This window comes from Danio rerio, chromosome 2 (genome assembly GCF_049306965.1).
Source record: "Danio rerio strain Tuebingen ecotype United States chromosome 2, GRCz12tu, whole genome shotgun sequence".
Lineage (NCBI taxonomy): Eukaryota > Metazoa > Chordata > Actinopteri > Cypriniformes > Danionidae > Danio > Danio rerio.
The window spans coordinates 58,533,568-58,553,439 of record NC_133177.1 but is presented as its reverse complement, the minus strand read 5'-3'; the positions used below and the strand labels follow the sequence as shown (position 1 = coordinate 58,553,439).

The window sequence follows — 19,872 nt, the reverse complement described above, 5'->3', positions numbered from 1 at the left end:
CAATTGATGCATGTCCAAAAGCATCTGCATTGTGTTGGAAGGAATGAGAAACTGCTACTAGGATGTGCACAAATGACTAATTGTTTTGAGAAATGCGTTAACTACTGTGCAAATGTAAATAGTGTAGTGAGAAATGCACCAAAGCGACTGACAAAAACTGTAATAAATGATGTAGGCTACAAGATTGCTCATACTTTGTTCATGTTGGTGTTATTAAGTACATTGACTAACAATATAATGGACCATAATTAATTGTTACCGTTTTAGCTAATGATTGAATGAGTGTTTGAGGATTACTACAAGTCCAACTAACACAAAATAGGGTTGATAATTGTAACTGATAAAAAGAGCCGCTGTACTATTTACCATAAATACACGTTAATTAATCTTGCATGCAAAAGCCAGTCATTTTCTGGAGTTTGGCACAAGAGCCAAAATGTTCCTTCGCATAATATTTTGCAACTAACTTACCTAAACAAATAGGCCATCGGCATGAATACGACATATTAAACCGGAAAATTAGAAAAAACCTAACTTCATTTTTAATTGACGTCTGTTTTGTATATCCTACGTTACTGATAATCAAAATGTTTCTAAATAATAATATGAACGTGACTTACCGTATATCTTAAAGGCGTAATATGCCTTCAGGTCCCGCGGCGCCATTTCACTCATCACTGAAAACATGTCCAGAAAGTCGTCCAGAGTCATGTTTCCCTGCCCATCCTCAGAGAAAACCTCCGCGATCCTCTGTCTGAATGGGTTATCCTACATAAAACATAACATTTTTATTATAAAGTGAGTATTTAGTAGTGTGAGTGTTTGACGTCCTCACAGTACAATGTTTGACATACAGTACACCTCACTGACGGTTATTTTAGGGACGGGGTGTATGAACTTTCAATAAAGGAATTACCAACCTACGTCACACGGGTTCCCGGTTGCAATAGCAAACATGTCAAGTTTTGCGGTAAGATGCCAAATTCATAAGTCTTAAAATAGAAAACTTAACTTTTACTGTACATGTAACCCCGCCGGTCCTACGCCACCCAACCCTCTCCGAGTTGGTTTCGAACCGGCAACCTTCCGCATGGGAGTCGGTTGCTCTAACAAGGAGGCTAAAGACCATGGCCTCTAGTGTCTAGTGCCATGCATTTTAGAATTCTAAACATAGGTTTCTATCAGGATCCACACACCGGCGCTGCAAGTCGGCGCCCGTGCCACGGCTCAGGACGCAGTTCATTTTTCAGCCGCGCCACAGAGCGCCAACTGATTAGTTTCATGTTAATTATCATTCGAATGTACGGGTTTGGTGTGCGATACTTTAAACTGTCATGTGCGCGCCGTGTCACGGCACTTCTGGTGTGCGACCTGCTTTACACTCACCCCCCTAAACCTCACTCCCATCCGGGTCATGGCACCAATGTAACACCGCCGGTCCTACGCCACCCAACCCTCTCCCAGCTGGTTTCGAACTGGCAACCTTCCGCATGGGAGTCGGTTGCTCTAACAAGGAGGCTAAAGACCATGGCCTCTAGTGTCTGTCGCTAGAGCACCTTTAGAGGTCAGAGGAGTGAGGTTTACCTGCACAGCACTTACTAACTGGCCTCCGTTACACATACAACACTGCTTTTCATGCTGACCACAGACGTTTTGGCTAAAAGGGTGCTGAATGGAGTGAGGACCTAATTAATAATGCTGGACTCTGCAGTTCTCATGTTATATCAGGTAAGTTCACGCTATGCTGATTCAGACACATTACTCAGTTTTGATTGCAGCAATGATTTCAGCAAAAAACAGTTAAACATGGTGAATTAAACTGCAGACACTGAATGCTTAGAATGAAATGTAAAAGTGTAAGCTCACACACCCTGCCCTACAGGTGCCGTTCACTGTCAGGCTGTACTCACACTAGCTACAGTTGCCTTGAACTGGGCCAAAGCACGCTTGTCCCCCCTCCCGTCTCCCCCGACGGCCCGCACTCACACCACAAACAGGCTTCGGCACGCTTACGTCATTGCTGCTGTGCTGTTCAGTGAGAAGCGCTCTCTCACTCAGCAGCACAGTGGAGATTTCTCTAGTTATATCGTTTCAGTCGTTTGATATGTCGTCAAATATTTCGCCAAACAGTCCTTAGGGATGCGGGACACGCAGTCAGATATTTCGATGAACAGATTCGCCACTTTTGGCGCTCATAAACAATCATAAAGCTCTCGTGCTGCAGGAATGAGGAGGTCTGCTGAAGGTGCAGCTGTCGTGCAGTGAGGGGTTTGCGTCTTTAATAAACTACGGCAGTTTGCGTTCACTGAACAGTAAGAATGATTAATAAATCCATATCAAACAGTCCCTTAAAAGTCACGTCTCGCTTTCAGTTTCGGGCTTTGGTGCGTTTTGCACTCACACACAAGCGTACCGCGCCAAAGCCCAAGTGAACCGCGCTCAGGCACACCTCTTCCAACAGGGCCAGGGCCGGCCAAGTGAACCATGCTTGAGCCCGATTCAGCGCACTCACACTTCTCAAACGATCCGGAAAACAGGCCTGGGCACGGTACGGATGGCATAGTGTGAGTAGGCCCTCAGAATGCAATTGTTTTGCGTGTTGGTGATTGATTACCCAGGCCTTGTACAGCTCCGTCTTCTTTCCTTGTCTTTGGCTAGGCAGATCCTCGATTTTTAGCACCACAGAGTTTTGAATCTGGTCATCATGGAGTATTATTTCTTGCACATGACCACACAGAACAACATTGTTGGCATCCAAAGACTTGTAGGCTTTTAACTTCTCTCTTGTAAAATCACTTGGAGTCTCAATAAGATCGTTGTATATCTGGGGCTGGATGCTTGGCCATTTCGTCTTATACAATATCCATTGGGAGGGTGCTATCGCAAATGGACCTGTCAGACGAACGCCGCTCACTTTAACATTAATTTCGCTGAATCACAGTGCTTATCACTGGGTGACACACTGTTTTAATACACTGAAAGCATTACATAAATAATATATATAATATGTAATCAATATAACTTTTCTCTAAGACAACAACAAACTCTGCACCGCATCTGATGTCAATCCCTCGCTGTAAATGCTAACGCTCCCAGTTTTTTCTGCAACCTCGCTGCGCGCGCATCTTGAATATTTTTTAATTCTTGAATGCATTTGGCGTTCATCTTTATGTGTAGTCGCCTATATATTAGCATATAGATAATATTTACCTGCCGAAGTAGTTGTAGTAGAATAAAATTGAGCATTTTAGCAGGAATTATATATAAACAATAGAATAAACTAGAAACATCAGCTCAGCTTTTTGTTGAATTTATAATAAAATATGGACCTATTTTTTTCTACTGAAACATTTATTAACTATATCATGTGTCTACAGTTGTGGACCCAATGACTAAAATAATTAAGAGAATTATAGGCTACACCAGGGGTGGGCAAACTCGGTCCTGAAGGGCCGGTGTCCTGCACAGTTTAGCTCCAACCCTAATCAAACACCTAAATCAAATACCTGAACACCAATAACAGCTTACCACAAGAGAGCAGCAAATCAGCATATCAAAAGAATTTCTGAATTAATATATATATATTTCGGTAACACTTTACAATAAGGTTCATTAGGTAATGCATTTACTAACATGAACTAATCATGAACAACACATGTGCAGCATTTATTAATCATAATTGAACATATAGTAATGCATTATTAACACCCAAGTCCATGCTTGTTAACATTAGATAATGCACCTTGAGTTAACATGAACTCACAATAAACAACTGTATTTTCATGAACTAACGTTAACTAACATGAACAAATACTACTTAATGTAATGTTCATTGTTTGTTCATGTTAATAAATGCATTAATTAACATTAACTAATGAACCTTATTGTAAAGTGTTACCAATATTTTTTTTATAATATTATACAGTTTAAATATTGCAAAAAAAAAATCACCACTTTTCTGATGTTTAGCTCCAACCCTAATCAAACACACCTGCTTATAGATTTCTTGTGATCTTGAAGACACTGATTAGCATGTTCAGGTGTGTTTGACTAGGGTTGGAACAAAACTCTGCAGGGACACCGGCCCTCGAGGATCAAGCTTGCCCATCCTTGGACTACACCTTTACCAGTCAAACATTAATATTTTATTTGTTTTTTGAAAGTCTGCTCACACATTTATTTGATTATAAATGATAAATAAAAACTAACATATAATTTGTATGTTCAGATAAATGACATGTTTTTTTGATATTTGCAAATGTAAAAAGTATTTTTCCGCAGAAAATATAAAGCAGAACAAAATGTTTAATAATCATTGATAATAAAAAGCCTTTATAATTTACATTTACATTTAGTCATTTAGCAGATGCTTTTATCCAAAGCGACTTACAAATGAGGACAAGAAAGCAATTTACACAACTATAAGAGCAACAATGAATAAGTGCTATAGGCAAGTTTCAGGTCTGTAAAGTCTAAGAAGGAAAGTATTAGTATATATATATATTTTTTTGAGTGCAGTTAGTGGTATATCCAGAGAGGCAATTGCAGATTAGGAAGTGAAGTGGAGATTAAATAGTTGAGTTTTTAGTCGTTTCTTGAAGACAGCGAGTGACTCTGCCGTTCTGATGCAGTTAGGGAGTTCATTCCACCAACTGGGCAGATTGAGCGCGAGCATTCGGGAAAGTGATTTCTTCCCTCTTTGGGATGAAACCACGAGGCGACGTTCATTCACAGAACGCAAGTTTCTGGAGGGCACATAGATCTGCAGAAGTGAGAGCAGATAAGAAGGAGCAAAGCCAGAAGTCGCTTTGTAGGCAAACATCAGAGCTTTGAATTTGATGCGAGCAGCAACTGGCAGCCAGTGCAAACGGATGAGCAGCGGAGTGACATGTGCTCGTTTAGGTTCATTAAAGACCACTCGTGCTGCTGCGTTCTGAAGCAGCTGAAGAGGCTTGATAGAGTTAGCTGGGAGCCCGGCTAGTAGAGAGTTGCAGTAATCCAATAATAATACCTGAACACCAATAACAGCTTACCACAAGAGAGCAGCAAATCAGCATATCAAAAGAATTTCTGAATTAATATATATATTTCGGTAACACTTTACAATAAGGTTCATTAGGTAATGAATTTACTAACATAAACTAATCATGAACATCACATGTACAGCATTTATTAATCATAATTGAACATATAGTAATGCATTATTAACACCCAAGTCCATGCTTGTTAACATTAGATAATGCACCTTGAGTTAACATGAACTCACAATGAACAACTGTATTTTCATGAACTAACGTTAACTAACATGAACAAATACTACTAAATGTAATGTTCATTGTTTGTTCATGTTAGTAACTGCATTAATTAACCTTAACTAATGAACCTTATTGTAAAGTGTGACCTATATATTTTTTATAATATTATACAGTTTAAATATTACAAAAAAAATCACCACTTTTCTGATAACTTTTACAAATTTTAGATCTGAATAAGTTGTTTTAATTTAACATGATAGCATATACACTGAATGGCGGTAAATTAATCCATATGTTTTGTTATTTCATTTTCTCAACAGTTCGTTGAAACATTAAGGTTGAGACTTTGGTTTCTACAGTATATGTTTTTTGATGCTTTTTTATTGTTTTAAAACATTAGGAAAACAAATGCGATACATATATACTGCATTAGTAACCAAACACCAACCAAAGAACACCCACCCTATCCCCGACAGAGCCATAAAAACAAATGCACAAATGCATTAATAATAATAAATTAAAATAAAATAAAAGAGGCCATTTTGTAAAATACAAGAAGACAATGACAGTTCAACACACAAAAATAAGTATTGTATGAAGTATCAAGTGAGGAAAATAAGTAACACGTCACCATTTTTCTCAGAAAACACATTTCTAAAGGTGCCGTTGACTTGAAATTCTCCCCGGATGTTCGAAATCCACATATGCAAAGACAACAAATCTTATTATTTTACAAGTTAACTTATGCGTAATAAAATTCAAGAGTTCACACTTAGCTGATGATTTATAAAAGCTTGTTTGGCATGCTGTCTCGGGAGAGAGCCCCGAGCTCAAGGGATCCTCGAGCCCGGGGCTTCCTCCCGTTGGCAGAGCGAGAGGGGAGCCTGAGCTGGGAGGATCTCAGAACTCCCCGACTGCGGTAGCTAAGGGAACAAAAGGGGTTAGACAAAAGCTTGATTGTTATGCATGTTGAATGTCTTTGGATGGTGGGAGGAAATCTGAGAACCCGGGGAAAACCCACAGGGACACGGGGAGAACATACAAACTCCTCACAGAAACGCCCACCAGCTTGGTGGAACCAGGGCTGGCAGTGTTCTAGCTGTGGGGCTCACAGTGCTAACCACTGGGCCGCCGTGCCGCCCAATCAAAGATAAAGGAGGAGAATAGGGGAGGAAGGGGGGTTTCTTCCGAACAAAGATAACATGGACTGAAAACTGTGGTTATTTATAGTCGCTTAGGGCTCATGTGATTGGAAGATAGTGATTAGCAAATACGGGACCGGCCGTGATAAATCATAAGCACGTGATCCTCTCGAAAATAGTTTATGAATAAACTTCACTTAAATAACGCAGGGAAAAAGTATTGAACACATGAAGAAAGGGAGGTGTAGTTCGGCAGTGAAAGCCCAGACAGCAGCTAAATTTCTTAGTAGTTCTTCAGCAACCCTCTGCCCTTCTTCCGTGTAAATGAATATCAGCTGCTTTAGTTCAACCAGGGTGGACATTTCAGCAAGACAATGATCCAAAACACGGCCAAGGAAACTCTTAAATGCATTCAGAGAAAGAAAATCAAGCTGTAGAATGGCCCAGCCAATCACCTGATCTAAATCTAATAGAGAATACAAATCAAAGATCAGATTTGATAGACGAGACCCACAGAACATCAAGACACTCAGTTGAAGTCTGAGAAACTCACACCCTGAGCAATGCATGAGGCTTCATTCTCCATATGAGAGGCGTCTTTAAGCTGCAGCACCAAAGAAGCCTTTTATATACAGTATTCAATACGCTTCAGTAGTTTTTTATGTTTGTATTGTTTGGGTTTTCAACGAAATTCGCTTCAATTCCATGTCAACAGCTCCTTTAGAAATATCATTCCCAGAAAAAAGCATGAGGTGTTCAGTACTTATTTCCCCTGCTCTACATTCCAATGAAAGTGAAAAGTACAGTATGTGTTTGAACCACTTTTCTAAACCTGACCCTTATCCGTGTCTCAAATTCTTAAGGATTTCTTAACTAATTGGTCTACTTCTCAAACACTTGATTAAGCTGGGTTAAGCTTTTGGTTCTCTTGAGTTAAGGGGATCTGATAACATTTAACCTCACCAAGACTGCCATCAATTAGTAGGATGTTCATAATTAATGAGGAACACACACACACACACACAGAGAGAGAGAGAGAGAGAGAGAGAGAGAGAGAGAGAGAGAGGGAGAGAGAGATGCGCTGTACCTTCAGCTCCGGCATGCTGCCAATCAGCTCATACGGCAAACGCACGTCCGGCTCATTGGTGTAGTCCAGCGGCACCAGCTGAGGAGCCAAATCACGGTACCGATGAAACAGCCTGAGGAGGCACCATAACAAACATACATTCACAACTAAAACATTAGCATTTATTTATGCGTCTGAATGACATTATGTGAGTATAATGTTGTATTTCAATGTTGAAACGTTTGAAAAAGGAACTTTTATTGACGGTTTTAATATTTTGAAGTTATATATTGTCTGTGTTGGCAAATAAAAGCCTGGTATTAAACAGCGATACTTTTCTGTTAAATTATGGACTTATTTCTCTGAATTATCAGAATTTATAATATAACATAACATAACATAACATAACATAACATAACATAACATAACATAACATAACATAACATAATATAATATAACATAATATAATATAATATAATATAATATAATATAATATAATATAATAAAATAAAATATAAAGGCGAGGCAGTGGCGCAGTAGGTAGTGCTGTCGCCTCACAGCAAGAAGGTCGCTGGTTCGAACCTCGGCTAAGTTGGCATTTCTGTGTGGAGTTTCCTCTGGGTGCTCCGGTTTCCCTCACAGTCCAAAGACATGCGGTACAGGTGAATTGGGTAGGCTAAATTGTCCGTAGTGTATGTGTGTGGATGTTTCCCAGAGATGGGTTGCGGCTGGAAGCGCATCCGCTGCATAAAAACTTGGTGGATAAGTTGGCGGTTCATTCCGCTGTGGCGACCCCGGATTAATAAAGGGACTAAGCCGACAAGAAAATGAATGAATAATATAATAATATATAAATAAGAATATATCAGAATATATATAATAATATAATAATATATATCAGTATTAATAATCAGAATTATTAGCCACAGAGTTGAAACGAGAAGTTTAAATACATCGTATAAATAGGCACATAACCATTTAAAAAGTCAGATGTTAATGTGACTAAACTTTATCTCTTTTAGGTCAGTTAGGATGATCACATTTATTTCTGTTCTGGTTAATAGCAGAATAATGAAAGAGATATTTTTTGAGAAATAGTTATAACTTTTCTTGAAAGTCAATTTTACATACAATACTGAAAAAGCTCAGAAGATGGTGTAAAAGGGGGGCTAATAATTCTGACTTCCACTGTATATATACATTAATATAAAATAAAATAAAAAATCCCTTCACAACACAATAAAATAAAATTTATTTTTGACATGATGCTTTTGGATTGCATTATGGGAGCTTGATCTTTCCTCCAACAACTTTTGATGATGAAAAGTTTGGAAATAGTGACTTTCATTGACAGCTTTAATTGTGATATATTGTGTTGTAAATTATCATACAAAAACCTTTTAATAAACTATCAGTATACTCAAGGTGTGAATTACAGGGGGATTAGGGGGGGATTACACTTTTAATTTATGCTTGACCACCATGAAGGACGTCAAAACGAGATGTATGGTGGGGGTCTGCCCTTTAATACCGAGAAGTAGTGTTTTTTAAATAAAAAATGTTAACCATTCAAATAGTAGATGGGGCGGAGCGGTGTAGCAGTGGCGCTGTCACCTCACAGGAAGAAGGTTGCTGGTTTAAGCCTCAGCTGGGTTAGTTTGCATTTCTGTGTGGAGTGTGCATGTTCTCCCCATGTTGCCGTGGGTTTCCTCCGGCTGCTCCGGTTTCCCCCACAGTCCAAACACCTGCGGTATAGGTGAATTAAATAAACTAAATTGGCCATAGTGTATGAGTGAATGGGTGTTTCCCAGTACTGTGTTGCAGCTGGAAGGGCATCCGCTGTGTAAAACATATTTTGGAATAGTTGGCGGTTCATTCTGGTGTTGCAACCCCTTGATAAATAAGCAACTAAGCCGAAGGAAAATGAATGAACATGTCATGTACAGTGGAAAAGTTGATTTTTTTTAATTATGGAAATGTTCTTCACGCTGCCGAAAACTGATATGTTTTTATAACTTTTAACTTCATATTGTTTTTGATTAGAGGATGCATTTTACAAATAAAACAAGCATTTTAAGACTTAAAGAGTAAGATGTTCATTCATTCATTTTTATTTTCAGCTCATTCCCTTTAATAATCTGGGGTCCCCACAGCGGAATGAACCGCCAACTTATCAAGCACATATTTTATGCAGCGGATGCCTTTTAGCTTACCCAACTCACCTGTACCGCATGTCTTTGGACTTGTGGGGGTAACCGGAGCACCCGGAGGAAACCCATGCGAACGCAGGGAGAACATGCAAACTCCACACAGAAAAACCAACTGACCCAGCTGAGGCTCGAACCAGCAACCTTCTTGCCGTGAGGCGACAGCGCTACCTACTGTGCCACCGCAGTAAGATGTATGAAAAGTAAAATATCTCTCACCTCAGTATTTCTTTCCTGGTGAAATATGTGCAATCCTACAAAATATGAAAAGCAAAAAAAATAAAAAACATGCGTTATTGAAAAGCAGAATTTCTACTTAACAATTACTTTAAAACAAAAAACATGCATGCTAATTTTCATTAATAGTGAGAGAAATTTGATAGTGAGTGTGCATAATTATTGATGATAACTATCAAATTCTCCACATCAATCCTCACAATTGTCTTCATAATTTTAAGCTCAAAAATCCTTTTAAAAGTGATTTTTTTTCACACTTAAAATGTCACATTCTGTTAAGTTTTTATACTGTAGTTTGTTATTCCACTAGTAAAATGTTCAAATAGAAAAATAAATGTAAAACTATTCAGCAGGAATTATTAATGGAACTTGACACTGAGAGGGTGCTCGCTGCAGAGCCATTTGAGGAGAGCTGAGCTCCAGCGAGGGGGAGCATGAGCTGTCGCTCCTCCTCCTGTAAGCTGTTTTAATGCGTACACCAACCCCACCCCTAACCCTACCCCCAGTGACATCACTCGTAGAAGAAGTGCAAAAAAGATGGAGCTCAAGCTTAAGCTCCCCCTCGCTGGAGCTCAGCTCTCCTCAAATGGCTCTGCAGCGAGCACCACTTGAAATTTTGACGCTGGTAAAAGCAATTACATTGTCTAACCAATGGGTGGCGACAAACAACCATCAAAATTATATCACTGAATAGGTTTTCAGAAAGGACCCACCTATAACGAAACATGAAGTTTTGTGTGTGAATTCTTGAATAATTAAGTGAAAATAAATATGATCTGTTGTACAAGATGTTAGATTTCTATATTTAGCATTATCAGCAACATAATTACATAATTACGTAAAATTATTTTACATATTGAATATTTTCCTTTTTTTTTTTAACCTGGTTCTTTCTTGATTTTTATTTTTACAGGTTTTAAGTTCTGCTTGTTAAACCAATGGTTTTTGCAGTAATATTTTTGTATAAATTAAAAGCAAATGACAATTTTCTTCTCCTTTTTTTTTGCTGATCCAAAAAATGGTTCGATCCGTGACTCAAAAGGTGCGATTAGGTGCGTTCGACATGAAGCTCAGCTGCAGCCGATTATCTACGAGATTAGCCGAGCGCAGGCGGGGGCGGAGTTGAAAACGGAGCCGTCAAGATGGACAGCTGGACACTTCGGGACTCAAAAGGTGCGTTCGACATGAAGCTCAGCTGCAGCCGGTGATCAACGAGATTAGCCGAGCGCAGGCGGGGCGGAGTTGAAAACGGAGCCGTCAAGACGGACAGCTGGACACTTCGGGACTCAAAGTTGCTGCAGTCATGATGACCGATCACATGGCGTCATCATATTTTTTTGTTATTTTTATTTATAACAACAAAACATTTACAAATAAAACAGAATACAGGCTCTTTAAACTGTAGTTCCTTTTTAAACAATAAGAGAGAATTATGAATAACATATAGGCTAACAAATGCATGAGAGAAATAAGAGGAAATGAGAGGTTAATATAAACATAAAAACGAACAGGTCTATTAAATACAAAGCAATAAGCATAAATTCTAGGAGTTAAACATCAATCTTTAGGCTAATACTTCTTGTTTGAATCTGCTAAAAAAGGGTTTACATATATGTACATTTATAGATATAAAAATTTCCCATGTAAAAAGCAAAACAAGGTGTTTTGATTAGGTCTTAATAAATGACATTATTTTGGATGATGAATGAATTTTCAAAAAAGCATTTTAATCCAAAAAGTTTGTGTTGAAAAGAACAAAAGGTAAAATAAGTGAGCTATGTAGAAGTTTCCCAGAAAGAGCAGGTAGCCTTTAAACTGCTAGACAGAAAATAAAATATATATTTATATTATAATAATAAAGCCATTTTATAATTATTTAATAAAATAGTTCTTTACTTTAATTTGTTAAGAGAGCTTTAGGGGGGCAGGATCAATGATGATGATTTTCTTATTTCAAGTCTGTAAGACTTATTTGAGTTCATATTTAGGTTATTCACTAAAATATACACTAAAATATTTCATTTAAATCGTTCATGGAGATGAATGCAGTAAATAGTCTGTATAAAAAAGTTAAAAAATAAACCTGTGCAAACAAGCTAACCTTTATAACCAGATTATTTAACAAAAGATGATACTGCAGTAAAATATTTGTAGTCTTTTAATAAGCAAAATGTGTGGAAGATAGAGAGGGTGTGAAAAGTGAATTGTTTGTTTTGAAACTTTTGAATCGGAATTTGTCCAATTATAAACCCGAAATACACGTGTTTGTTGTCATGTGGTGAACTCGGCCAATCGTGTAATATCGGTGTCGTCATCAGAGCTCCTGCAGTCGCTCTTCAGAAGCTGCACGGTCTGAGTTTGCCGTCTGATCTCGGAGCGCTGTCGCGGTACTTTGATGCCACATGTGACAGTCACGTGGTATCGGCGCAGCATCAATCCGGACAAGATTTCTAACCAGAATGCACCGCTTTAAGACAGATTTCGATCGATCTGCGCAGCGCCGCATGAAGTCGAACGCACCTAAAGTTGCTGCAGTCATGATGACCAATCACATGGTATCATCATATTTTTTGTTATTTTTATTTATAACAATAAAACATTTACAAATAAAACAGAATACAGTCTCTACAAACTGTAGTTCCTTTTTAAACAATAAGGGATAATTATGAATAAAATATATAACAAATGTATGAGAGAAATAAGAGGAAATGAGAGGTTAATATAAACATAAAAACGAACAGGTGTATTAAATACAAAGCAATAAGCATAAATTCTAGGAGTTAAACATCAACCTTTAGGCTAATACTTCTTGTTTGAATATGCTAAAAAAGGGTTTACATATATGTACATTTATAGATATAAAAATGTCCAATGTAAAAAGCAAAACAAGGTGTTTTGATTAGGTCTTAATAAATGACATTATTTTGGATGATGAATGAAGTTTCAAAAAAGTATTTTAATCCAAAAAGATTGTGTTGAAAAGAACAAAAGGTAAAATAAGTGAGCTATGTAGAAGTTTCCCAGAAAGAGCAGGTAGCCTTTAAACTGCTAGACAGAAAATAAAATATATATTTATATTATAATAATAAAGCCATTTTATAATTATTTAATAAAATATTAATTTAATTAACTTTAATTTGTTAAGAGAGCTTTAGGGTGGCAGGATCAATGATGATGATTATTTTATTTCAAGTCTGTAAGACTTATTTGAGTTCATATTTAGGTTATTCACTAAAATATACACTAAAATATATCATTTAAATCGTTCATGGAGATGAATGCAGTAAATAGTCTGTATAAAAAAGTTAAAAATAAACCTGTGCAAACAAGCTAACCTTTATAACCAGATTATTTAACAAAAGATGATTACTGCAGTAAAATATTTGTAGTCTTTTAATAAGCAAGATGTGTGCAGGATAGAGAGGGTGTGAAAAGTGAATTGTTTGTTTTGAAACTTTTGAATCGGAATTTGTCCAATTATAAACCCGAAATACACGTGTTTGTTGTCATGTGGTGAACTCGGCCAATCGTGTAATATCGGTGTCGTCATCAAAGCTCCTGCAATCGCTCTTCAGAAGCTGCACGGTCTGAGTCAGCTGTCTGATCTCGGAGCGCTGTCGCGGTACTTTGATGCCACATGTGACAGTCACGTGGCGTCGGCGCAGCATCAATCCGGACAAACTTTCTAACCAGCATGCACCGCTTTAAGACAGATTTCGATCGATCTGCGCAGCGCCGCATGAAGTCGAACGCACCTTTTGACTTCATGCAGCACTGCGCAGATCGATCAAATTCTGTCTTAAAGCGGTGCATGCTGGTTAGAAAGTTTGTCCGGATTGATGCTGTGCGGACGCCACGTGACTGTCCAACACAATCTCAAGGCAATTCGTATCTTTTTCATTTAGTGGCTAATTCGTATGAATTGATACGATCTAATTCGTACAATTTAGTACAACTTGCTCATCCTCCAATGACGGTTGGGTTTAGGGGTGGGGTTAGGTGCCACGCCTCCTTTTTAAAATAGTACAACTGAACTCGTACGAGTTTGTACGAATTAGCCACTAAACTGGCAAAACGTAAAATACTTACGTTTTCTCGTGAGATCAGGCTGGACTGTCACATGTGGCATCAAAGTACCGCGACAGTGCTGCAAGATCAGACGACTGAATCAGCCGATGCAGCATCTGAAGAGCGACTGCTGGAGCTCTGATGACGACACCGATATTACATGATTGGCTGAGTTCACCGCATGACAACAACCACGTGGGATTCGGGTTTATTATTGGACAACTACCAATTCACAAATTTCAAAACAAACAATTCACTTTTCACACCCTCTCTATCTTTGATATATCATGCCTATTAAAAGACTACAAATATTATACTGCAGTATCATCTTTTGTTCAACCAATCTGGCTATAAAGGCTGGCTTGTTTGCACAGGTTTATTTTCAACATTTTTTTATTCAGACTATTTACTGCATTCAGCTCCATGAACGATTTAAATGATATATTTTAGTAAATAACCTAAATATGAACTCAAATAAGTCTTACAGACTTCAAATAAAATAATTATCATCATTGATCCTGCCACCCTAAAGGTTTCTTAACAAATTAGGTTAAAGAAGTATTTTATCAAATAATTATAAAATGATTTGTATGATTATAAAATAAATAAATAAACCAATTTTTAGCATAATCAAACAAGAAGTATTAGCCTAGAGGGATGTTTAAACTCCTAGAATTTGTGCTTATTGCTTTGTATTTAATAGACCAGGGGCCTGTTTCAGAAAGGAGGTTAAGTGAAAACTCAGAGTATTTTAACCCTGAATTGAGAGAAACTCTGGGTTTTCCGTTTCAAAATGGCAGGTTTGTTAAACTCAAGAAATCAGGGTAAGTCAAGTCTGTTTCTGAAAGAGAGGTAACTCAGAGTCAGTTACTGTGGTAAGTTACTCTGTGAACCTAACCTGGTCCGGAGCAGGTTTTATTCTCTAAACTCAGAGTTTCTGTCAGTCTCCTCCCCTTTTTTAAAGATGAAGCGGTATTTCTCGCCTGAGCCTTACATTTCCACACACCTATTTTAGAGCTCATTTTGGAGATGCCCATAAAAACGATTGATGGAAATGTCATGATTCACATAACTTTTGAAAATACGCATAATAAAACATGTGCATAACTGAGGTTAAACTTTTATTTGATAAGATGCACATAAACTACGAAGTGCACTTAACAAATTACAGTATGAACATTGAAAAAAGGTTTGTTAAATGTGTGTGAATGGACAAACCAGCAGACTGAGCACACTGCAGAACATCTAAAATTTTGTTTTAGTCATTCTAAAATGCCTTAACTGTTTCAGTATCAGTGTATATTATTAATTACCGCCGAGCGTCTGGAGCGTGTCTCCGCGTCTCATGGCTTCAAACACCCCCACGTGTTCATTGTTTGTCAATTGTCTTCTGAGGCGCAAGTACATTAATTAAATAAAAAATCATTGACGCAGCTTATTCTACCGCAGTAAATTCTGTTTTTACTGTTGATAGTTTGGCGCAAGTTAATCAGGAAGTGACGATTGTGTTCTCTTCGACGCTTTGGATAAAAACGCTGCTTTATTTTTATGCGTTATTTCAGTTTTGCACAAATTTATGTAACAGCCTATATTTTGATGGAAACACAGCTATTGCCTACATTTTTGTCACACACAAAACAAAGTCACGTACAAGGCTTGTCCTTTTTTCATAAATAATTAGTTTAACCTTCGACATGCACTGTTACTAGATTAATGGGATTATTATTCTGTCTAAAAAATATTTTATTACTGCTTACCTTCTAAATGTTATATAAACCTTTATCACTTGATCAATAAAAAGGCAGACACACAACAAGTGCACTGTTAAATCTATTAAAACCGATAAAAGTGTATAAAAGTTTAGAAAAAAAAGTAGGCTATAAACGTCACACATTACATTACTTATTTTATTATACTTAAATGTTTAAATACTTAAAATGAAAAATTACACATTAACTTGAGCAGCTGTTTTCCCACGCTAACTGTCTCTGTTTCACTGATGGTTGCTTCTTTTTAAATATATACACTCATATTTGCTATAACTTTGCATGAGCAGATCAAGTTCAGCCGGAGAAAGAAATGCTGATCTCTTTTTTAAAGATGTTGCCATAGTCACTCATAATATCTACGCTCTATTGATAATGCCTTTTTATAGTCACGGTGTGTGCGCTTAACTCTGAGTTGGTCTACACAAAGTTGATTGACCCAGCTCATATCAGCTATTCTGAAACCGAAAACTCAGAGTTTTTAATCTCTCGGTAAATCAACTCAGAGTTCAAGTTTAAACTCAGAGTTGTTTGAACCTCCTTACTGAAACAGGCCCCAGTTCGTTTTAATGTTTATATTGCCCTCTTGCTTCCCTTTATCCCTTCCCTTTTCTCTCATGCGATTGTTATATATTTAATTCATAATACCCATATTGTTTAAAAATGAACTATAGTTTGTAGAGACTGTTTTCTGTTTTATTTGTACTGTAAGTCTTTTGTTCTAAAAAAAAATGATGATGACGCCATGCGATCGTTCATCATGACTGCAGCAACTTTGAAGTGTCCGGCTGTCTGGCTTGACAGCTCCGTTTTCAACTCCGCCCCCGCTCGGCTAATCTCGCAGATCACTGGCTGCAGCCGTGCTTCATGTCGAACGCACCTATTAACCGTATTTGATCCGAACCATGAGATTTGTAATCCGTTATATCACTAATTATAAAATATATTAATGTAGAAAATTACTATTATATTACTATTTAAAAAACATTTCCATTTTTTTCCCACGGTATTTACATTTTTTTTTACAGTGCACTAATAGGGTATATGCCGAAGCATGCTAATAGGACTTTTAATTTGCCAGTAACCTGGGTAAATCGCTTCCAGTCAACTCGACGCCAATACAAAAATCTGCACATTTAAGGTCAGTTTTCTTTAAAAATCAGCGATCTCCTCTGGCTGAGTGATATCTGATATAAAGTGGTTCTCAGATTGTACAAGAAGCGCTGCATTAAATTACATTTTCCCCGCCATGTCTTTATAATATGAGCATTTGTTTTACCCTAGTATATTCAATGGAGCTTCAGCGCTAACCTGCTGATTCTGACTGGCGTGTGCGAGCAAACGGCTTTTTGTCTCGTTTTACGCTTGAGCAACTAAATAAATGTCAAAGTTTATTTAACTGAATGTATTTTAATGACATTACAACATTGATGCTGTAAAAGGAACCGTATAAAACGGAAAAACAAATGCACAATAACAGGTCACCGGAAGTTTATCAGTATGGGAAAAACACTAGCATTTCTTACAGTAGCCTATAATGCAGCATAAGAGACTGTTTTACACAATAAGAGCCTCTTTTACATTATACAAACCTCTTTTACATTAAAAACAAACTTAAAAACAATATCCAAATATAATAATAAATACAGTTAAAGTCAAATTTATTCGCCCTTCTGTGAATTTTATTTTCATTTTTTAAATATTTCCCACGTTAAACAGAGCAAGAAAGTTTTCAGTGTTTCCTACAATATTTTTTCTTCTAGAGAAAATCTTATTTGTTTTATTTTGGTTAGAATAAAAGCAGTTTTTAATTGTTTTAAACCCATATTAAGGTCAATATTATTAGCCCCCTTAAGCAATATTATACAATGTTAACCACTGTTATACAATGACTTGCCTAATTACCCTGATTAACCTAGTTAAGAGTTTAAATGTCACTTTAAGCTGAATACTAGCATCTTGAGAAATATCTAGTCAAACAATATGTGCAAAGATAAAAGAAATCAGTTATTAAAAATGAGTTATTAAAGCTAGTATGATTAGAAATGTGTTAAAATCTCTTCATTAAACTGAAATTGGGAAAAAATAATATTCAGGAGGCCTAATAATACTTCAACTGTATATATATATATATATATATATATATATATATATATATATATATATATATATATATATATATATATATATATATATATATTTATAAAACCCTGACAAGACTTACCTGATATGCGTCCAGCTGCTGGGATGTGAAGATGGTCTGCTTGTTCCCCATTCTCGCAGTGCCATGGCAGACTGTGCACTGCAGCCGAATGCCTGCAGATATTTCAGATATGAAAAACTGGCACAAAAGGCTGCAGTGAGACATGGAGGATCAGGTGTCGGCCGCTGCGAGGCCTTTAGTTCTCCAATAATGGCAGCATTTCATCATTTAGCCGGCGTGAATGCGGCCCGTCGGTCAAGGGGAGTGCAAGTGGAGAGCAGGGGAGACGAGCGTCATGTTACACTGCAAATATACACTGTACAATAATATTCAGCGCTCATATACACAATGAGAGAATCAGACCAACAGAGCATCTGTGCTTGTTCATGACTGTAAGTGCTAACCATAATTATTTGAAGATCGATCCTCGATATTATCTTGACCGTTAAACCTTGCTTGTAATATCTACAGACACAAAAAATAAAAAATGTTCTGTTAAATTTAGTTTTTGTTTCTTTGTTTGCATTTTGCAGGCTAAACTACCATTCAAATGTCTGGTTTTAGTACATTTTTTAAATGTAAGAAATTAATACTTTTATTTAGCAAGCTTGCATTAAATTAATCAATAGTGAAAGTTAAAAAAGTTTGTTCTAAATATAAAATAAAGATTGAAAACATCGTCAATCAATAAAACAAACAAATTATATCTTTATATAGAACGCAGCAGCACGAGTGGTCTTTAATGAACCTAAACGAGCACATGTCACTCCGCTACTCATTCGTTTGCACTGGCTGCCAGTTGCTGATTGCATCAAATTCAAAGCACTAATGTTTGCTTACAAAGCGATTTCTGGCTGCGCCCCTTCTTATCTGCTCTCACTTCTGCAGATCTATGTGCCCTCCAGAAACTTACGTTCTGTGAATGAAGAGTATAAAGAGGGAACAAATCACTTTCCCGAACGCTCGCGCTCAATCTGCCCAGTTGGTGGAAGGAACTCCCTAACTGTATCAGAACGACAATTACTCCCTGTCTTCAAAAAGCGACTAAAAACTCAACTATTTAGTCTCTACTTTCCTTAGTAATATGCAACTACCTCTCAGACTCCTCCACTAACCACAAAAAAAAAAAAAAAAAAAATTACTAATGCTTTCCTTAGACTTTACAGACCTGAAACTTGCCTAGAGCACTTATTCATTGTTGCTCTTATAATTGTGTAAATTGCTTCCTTGTCCTCATTTGTAAGTCGCTTTGGATAAAAGCGTCGGCTAAATGACTAAATGTAAATGTAAATATATATATATATATATATACACACACATACACACACACACACACATTTATACAACAGTTCTGTCTGGTTCTTAAATCTTATTGGCTGATAGCCATGCCATGTTCTGCAATAACAGCATTTGTACAGCCTTCTCACTCTTCCGTATTACTCCGAGTGGCGTAGCGGACGGACCTGCAGGGCACGCACCACGGGGGGGCCCCGCGTGATTAGGGGGCCCCACGTCGTCGCGATTTTCAAAAATTTAAATTCCAGGAACCGCAATAATCAAACTCTTGGGAACAACTGTGGTCGGAACCAAAGTTCACAGGTCTGTGTTCTCTGAACTCCTCTCAAGCGGTGGACTACTTCATTCTGATTGCTTGCCGCCGAACTGCATCATAGCCAATGAAGACGGTTCTCATTAAAAAATGAATGACTTCTGGCTACTTTGACGCTCTCGCCGCTTTCGGTTTGTGATCGCTCCTCAGTTTGTGAAGGATTCCCCGTGTTGTCCCTCCACCCCGCCTCCTTTCCCCGCTTCTCAATTTGTGACATAGATATATACACTAGATATCGCATAGGGACCCTGAGCATGTGTTTATAGCGCTTTCACATTGGTACAGTGCTCCCAGGACAAATGTCATTCAACCGCACTAG

At 37.5% G+C, this 19,872-nt stretch overlaps 1 protein-coding gene across 2 annotated transcripts in view; it reads right to left on the bottom strand.

Moving 5' to 3' along the window:
* cib3 (calcium and integrin binding family member 3) overlaps window positions 1-19,056 on the bottom strand; it is a 29,945-nt gene extending 10,889 nt beyond the window's left edge. For both annotated transcript variants that reach the window (XM_073931641.1, XM_073931642.1), the window contains exons 1-4: window positions 17,966-19,056; window positions 9,890-9,924; window positions 7,485-7,596; window positions 621-768 (exon numbers count right to left, since the gene is read on the bottom strand). In XM_073931641.1, coding sequence (XP_073787742.1) covers window positions 621-768; window positions 7,485-7,596; window positions 9,890-9,924; window positions 17,966-18,109 — 439 coding nt within the window. In that variant the 5' untranslated portion in view covers window positions 18,110-19,056. The remainder of the gene's footprint in view (window positions 1-620; window positions 769-7,484; window positions 7,597-9,889; window positions 9,925-17,965) is intronic.
* Between the last annotated feature and the right edge of the window lie 816 nt (window positions 19,057-19,872).